General features: G+C 48.8%; 1 protein-coding gene across 5 annotated transcripts in view; it reads right to left on the minus strand.

Moving 5' to 3' along the window:
• Positions 1-3,979: 3,979 nt before the first annotated feature.
• The window catches only part of TRAPPC3 (trafficking protein particle complex subunit 3), a 17,662-nt gene continuing 15,181 nt past the window's right edge, over positions 3,980-6,460 (minus strand). For all 5 annotated transcript variants that reach the window (XM_017884508.1, XM_017884509.1, XM_017884505.1 and 2 more), the window contains exons 4-5: positions 5,198-5,380; positions 3,980-4,732 (exon numbers count right to left, since the gene is read on the minus strand). In XM_017884508.1, coding sequence (XP_017739997.1) covers positions 4,613-4,732; positions 5,198-5,380 — 303 coding nt within the window. In that variant the 3' untranslated portion in view covers positions 3,980-4,612. The remainder of the gene's footprint in view (positions 4,733-5,197; positions 5,381-6,460) is intronic.

The raw sequence follows: 6,460 nt of genomic DNA on the forward strand, positions 1-6,460 counted from the left end.
TTTTTTTTTTTTTTTTTCCCCTCACAAATATTAATAAAAAAAAAAAAGAGAAGAAAAAAAAAAAAAAAAAAAAAAAAAAACAAAAAAAAAAAAAAAAAAAAAAAAAAGACAACCCACCAAAAAAAAAAAAAAAAAAAAAAAAAAAAAAAAAAAAAAGAAAAAAGAAAGAAAAGAAAAGAAAAGGAAGAATTTGGCCAGGCACAGTGGCTCATGCCTGTAATCCCAGCACTTTGCGAGGCCAAGGCGGGCAGATCACTTGAGGTCAGGAGTTCAAGACTAGCCTGGTCAACATGGTGAAACCCCATCTCTACTAAAAAAAAAATATATACAAAAATTGAGGTGGGACACAGTGGCTCATGCCTATAATCCCAGCACTTTAGGAGGCCTAGGCAAGCGAATCACGAGGTCAGGAGTTCGAGACCTGGCCTGGCCAATATGGTGACACCCCCATCTCCACTAAAAATACAAAAATTAGCCAGGCATGGTGGCACACGCCTCTAGTCCCAGCTACTCAGGAGGCTGACACAGAAGAATCGCTTGAACCCGGGAGATGGAGTTTGCAGTGAGCCGAGATCATGCCACGGCACTCCAACCTGGGCAACAGAGCAAGACTCTGTTTCAAAAAACAAAAAACAAAAAAAAAATTAGCTTGGTGTGGTGGCATACACCTGTAGTCCCACCTACTCAGGAAGCTGAGGTAGGAGAATTGCTTGGACCTGGGAGGCAGAGGTTGCAGTGAGTTGAGATTGTGGCACCGCAGCACTTCAGCAGCATGGGTGACAGAGCCAGACTCTGTCTCAAAAAAAAAAAAAAGGAATTCACACACAGACACAGTGCCCAAGGAACACCAGGAAACACTGAAACACAAAAACGTAAATACGTAACATGTAATGTACTGGATAAGAGCTTTGTGTTCAGGTCCTGACTACCTGGGTTCAAGTGCTGAATCCACCATATACTAGCTGTGCTCCTCAGTCTCCTCATCTGCAGATAGTGGTAGGGCTGTGGTGAATGCTAAATGAGAAATACATGTGAAGTACTGGCCTATCACCTGACTAGCGCTGGCACATGGCCACTCTGCAATAAAGATTAGCTATTGCTATGACTAACATTCATCCACACTCACTGGCAAATGTCCTCCTGCCCATGCGCACCACCCTCCCAATCCCTCCTCTAGCCTAGCTCGGTCATAGATGCCCTCATGGTTGACAGTCCAGGCTCCTAGAGCCAAAAGGAAAGAGCAGCTGCTTCTCTGCATCCCCTGGGCTGTAGCTGGGCCAGCCCATGTGAGCTCCTCACCATCAGAGATGGCTTCCTGGAGAAGGCCTGGACCCAACGTGGGTGAGGGAGCCAGGGCGAAGCAGGAGAGTGCTACTCTGTGTCCTGGCTCCCTCCATGGTTCTTCACAACACCCTCTCCCCCAACCTCTGCTGCAGCGGCCTCCCTCCACCCCCTTCCCCCTTCCCACAGTAGAAATTTTCCTCTCTCCTCCTGCCAGAGTGTAAATTGCCCCCAGGAATGCACTGAGTCCCACTGCTCCCCTGGCAGTGGCCGGCGGCTGTCCTGGGGTCAGGCCTGGCCCTACATCAAAGGCTGGGGATCAGTAACAGCAGCTCCTTGCCTGCCACCACCCTCCCCTCCTCTCTCCTACCCTCCCACCGGCCCTTTGGCTTCCAAAACACAGCACATGGTAGCACTTAAGCTCTGGGAGGACATTTTTCCTGCACCCCCACCCCCTACTAGCCACAATGAACTACTTGTTAGGAGACTATTTTAATTTTACTGAATGCAATTTCTGCTCCTGAGGCTTCTGTTGCCACCCGCTTCTTGGCCTTGGATGCCCAGTACAAACTTAGGGGAGGCCAACCCTCCAGGAGAGGGTGAAACCTGAATGTGGAAATTTCACTGGTGTTGGAGGTCTGGGGAAGGAAGGGGACAGTGTTACATCAGGGGAATGGGGCTGGTGCTCTGGCCTCCACTCAGGAAGTAAGGGGGTTTGATTAGGGGAGGGCTCAGAGCTAGCTTGTACAACTCAGGAGGCCAGCATGAGAGTCTGAAGTATGTATGTGACCAGACATCCTTGGCCAATGCTCTCTTCCAATGCCCTGGCTCCAGTAGGCAGGCACTTAGCCTGGCAGCTATATGTAAGCTTTGCTTTCAGTTCCTGTAGGGCTGACTGGAGTGGGAGCACTTCCACTCTCCGGTCAGCCTCTAAGAGTTGCTCCATCAGGTGCATCTTCTAGCAAATTCTGAAAACCAGGGGTCCAGTGGTCACTCTCTGGGACAGTACAGTGGTGGTTTGGAGACCCCTGGTGGCCAAAGACTGAAAACCGAGACCTTTCCTTAGCGCTCCACCCAGCCAGCCCCAGGCCCGAAGGCCACCAGCATCAACCATCCAGCTCCAGAACTCTGCCATGAGTCAGACTCCCCAAAAATCCTCGTTAGTCAGCCTCTCCCATATAGCCAGGCTCACCTGCCCCATCTTGCTGGAAGGGAATGGCCTAGCCTAGGGGGCTGTCTCAGCCTCACAGTCATAGTAAGAGAGGGATGTGTAATCTACAACCAATCAACGACATGGGTGGGGACCAGGAAGTTAGTTTGCTGGGGATTGCATGTTCCAAATACTTCTGCAGTCTCCAGCTCTTTCCTTCCCTCAGCCCCAGTTGTGGGGCTGTAACTGGGAAAAGTCACTAAGGGAGCTTTGTTTCCACAACTCCCTAATCCTGTAATGTTGCCCAAGTTTAACGCTGGGAAAGGAAATATCCAAAACCTCACGGCACACAAACCGCTGCTCAAAAGTAGGCTGTGGTACCCAGAGGAGAGGAAGGGCGAGGGTCCCCCTGGAGAAGGGAAAGGGCGGTGCAGCTGACTTTTTTTTGGCAGGGTACAGACACTACATAAAGCTTTCCACATCTGGGGCCCAACATTCATTCCCTTAATCTCTTTCATTCATTCAGACTCCATTGTGACTGGACTGAGACCCACACTGAGTGTTGACACAGTTGACCAAAATTGAGTCACTGCCCTGGGACCCCAAATTATAATATGGAGGGGGACATAAAGAGGCTCAGAGGATGTCCCTATATTTGGGGACATGAAACTGACCATCCCTCCTTGGTGGCCTAATCCAGCTAGAGCAGGTAAGTCCTGTGCAAACTGCCCCTCAGTGGTTCTGAAAACCCTGGTCCTTCCCTAGCACAACCAAACCACATCTCAAGCACAATGCATCTAAAACTGGCTCCCCCCATCTCAGGCCTGCACACAGACTTTAGGCAAGGCCTGGGACCCCATTTCCCTCCAAAAATCTGAGTGTCTAAACCTCAGGGCCTTAGGCTATCCCTAAGCAGTGCTACCAAATACAGCCTGACACAATCTCTTGCTTCCTCCCTTTAAAAGCTATCTCAAGCTCTCTAAGCCTGGGAGAGGGAGCTGTGGGCCTGTTCCCTTTTCCCCCCCAGTGCTAACCTGGCAGTAAAAGAGAATCTTCATTAAGAGCATGGGTTTTGCCCATTGGCCCAGCTTTGAACCCTAGCTTTTCCACTTACTCACTGTATGACCTGGGCAACTTGTGGCCTCCACTCTAAAAATGGAATTCTTGTGAGCTGGCTAATGCATGCAAACTGTTCAGTAGTGTATTTCAAGTGGTAAGCACTCAATAAATGGCACCCCAACAACAGGGTTTACATGGCCTTTCTAGCCAAACCTTTCAACTTGGTGGCCAAGTGCCCTGGACAGTTCATTTTAGGTGCGTCTGGAATAATGGCCTGCTTCTAGATTTTGCTGCACTCACTAGAGCCAAAAGCGACTCTGAAGGGGCTTCAGTTGCTTATACTGGCTCCCAGGTTTCCCAGACTCTCTCGTCTCTGGAGAGAAGCCACTGCTAAACCAAGTCAAAGAAAGAAAGGGCCCATGAACCTACCTGGTCTCCTCACACCATTGTAACAAAACACCTGGGGATGAGCAGAAAGAAAACAGGACATGACTGGGATTTCACTCAAGAATGTGTCTTTATTGAAGAATTTGTAAGAAAAAAGGATGTGCCCTCTGTAAAAAGAGGAGATGTTGCCTCCAAACAGCAGGGAGGAATGAGAGCTGGGTGGCTTCCCAGAAGTCAGTGTTTCTGGCATGGCTGGCTCCTTTCCTGCAAGCACTACAGTGTGTCACACCACAGCTAGCAACTCCTCCCCACTCCCTCCCAGCCCTTCCTCCCTCCACCCCACAACCCTATAGCCATTTGAGGCAAATGGCTTTTTAAAGGCCCAAGGATAGATGTGCCAGGCTTGCCTCTTAATGGGGTCAAAGTGGGTTTTGCTTTGGAAAAATTCAAACAGGAATGTAAAAGGTTTGAGCTCTTTCTAGTCCAACAAAGGGTGATTACATCTGGCCCCTCTCAAGGGAAAGGGAGCAGAGACTGTCGCTCTTGAATGTGCACTCATGGGGTAAATGGACTGTATCACAGTCTGCTCTTTATTTGAATGGAGAATGGAAACAGGTTATAAGAATATATAACATCCATGTTCAAGAGTCACTGAGTTCTGGAAGGCAGAGGGAGCACAGAGGCCTGCTGATTCCAACAGTGCTCCTGCTGGCTGTCCTCGAGTCCTAGGGATGGTTATTCCTCTCCAGCTGGAAGATTGTCCTCAATCCGCCTGATGAATCTCATCCGGATTTCTGTCACACCATCTCCTTTCAGGGTGTCCTGGACAAACTTTGCCTCCACAGCCATCTGGACCTGGAGGATAGGGGGAAAATGAAGGGGTAGCTGCCTGGCCACAGCCTCTAGGGAACCAGTGGGGATGGGGCATAACTGACTCATCCACGGCAGCCAAAAAAGCAGGGCTGGTTTCCCACAAGGACAGGATTGACAGCGCCAATGTTCTGTTGCATAAGACAATGGCTCCAACCCTTAAGGAGAAACTTAGCAAAGAATACCCAAGAATGAGACTGTCACCAAATAAGCCTATCTGAGAATGGATGTTCCTGGGCTTTGGGGACTGACAGCACCACCTTCCAGCCTGGTATGGAGGAGCACCACCATGTAAAGATGTCCGACTTGGATCCTACCTCAGCAGCATCACCATCTTAGACAGTAAAGTGCTGGGGTGAGCCAAAGCCCTGTCTTTTCTCTCTTTCATTCATTCACTTATCAAGTCCCTATTGCTTTCAGGTGTCCCAGAAGATAAAGAGCTGCACTCACCATCTCCAAAGCTCCCCGCAACACCCCACACAAGAGATTGGAATAAATAAGGGATGAGTGGTTATCAGGAAGTTCCACAAAGTCCACCAAGGGGTTATTTTCCAAAATGAGGGAGAATTCATCACCAGCTGGGCTCCAATTAGTAATGCTTGGAGTGATGCCCAAGTACATCTTGAACGCCACCTGTCAGGGGACACAAAACAGCGCTTTAGGGAAGAGCAGCAGGAACTGTACCACTGGGAAGGTGACAGAACTGGCAAAGGGGAAGTAAGTGGCTCAGGAACAAACCTGTGGCCTCCGCAAGATAACGCTTTGGACACTCAGGGCAACAAACGAGAAGCATCGGTACATGATGCTGCACCCCTCTCCTTCACAGCATCATACAATTTTGGCTGTCGCTTTGTTTTGTTTTGTTTTCCCAAAAATATTTTTCTTTCTTAGGCATCATACAAGTAAGCAACAACTCACTCACTGTCTGCCTGTACTTCTCAGTGGAAGGGAGCACTAGTCTCCCGACACCATGGCTGCCTCAGTGCAGAGGCCCCTAACCCACTTCCCTGTCCTCTGTCTGTGTTACCTGAATGTACCTTCTTAAAAGTGAAAACACATTACTGGGCAGAGAAAAAGTCCTACCCTATCCGCCCTCCTAGTTCCAAACTCTCAAAAAGCTCTCTCCACTGTCAATCCTCTTTAGGATTTGGGTATGGCCAGCAAGCTTACAACAGAAAGACCAACTTCAGGTAACTGACACCACAAAGTTATGGGTGCTATGTCATTTATTAATACTGTAATAGATAGCACTAAGACTAGTAATAGTAAACATTTACCATATGCACAACACTATGCTAAACACTAGCATTTTACCTAAATGTTCGTGTCCATTATTCATTTACTCCTTAAAACAACCCTGTGGATAGCCCTTATTTTCTTCGTATTAAAGATTAGGTAACTGGTGCCAGGTGTGGTGGTTCATGCCTATAATCCCAGCACTCTGGGAGGCCAAGGTGGGCAGATCACCTGAGGCTGGAAGTTCGAGACCACCCTGACCAACATGGTGAAACCCTGTCTCTACCCAAAATACAAAATTAAAATTAGCCAGGCATGGGGGTGCATGCCTGTAATCTCAGCTACTCGGGAGGCTGAGGCAGGAGAATCGCTTGAACCCGGGGGGGCGGAGGTTGCGGTGAGCCGAGATCATGCCATTGCACTCTAGTCCAGGCAACAAGAGCGAGACTCAGTCTCAAAAAAAAAAAAAAAAAAAAA

Source organism: Rhinopithecus bieti, unplaced genomic scaffold, assembly GCF_001698545.2.
Source record: "Rhinopithecus bieti isolate Rb0 unplaced genomic scaffold, ASM169854v2 scaffold_13029, whole genome shotgun sequence".
NCBI lineage: Eukaryota > Metazoa > Chordata > Mammalia > Primates > Cercopithecidae > Rhinopithecus > Rhinopithecus bieti.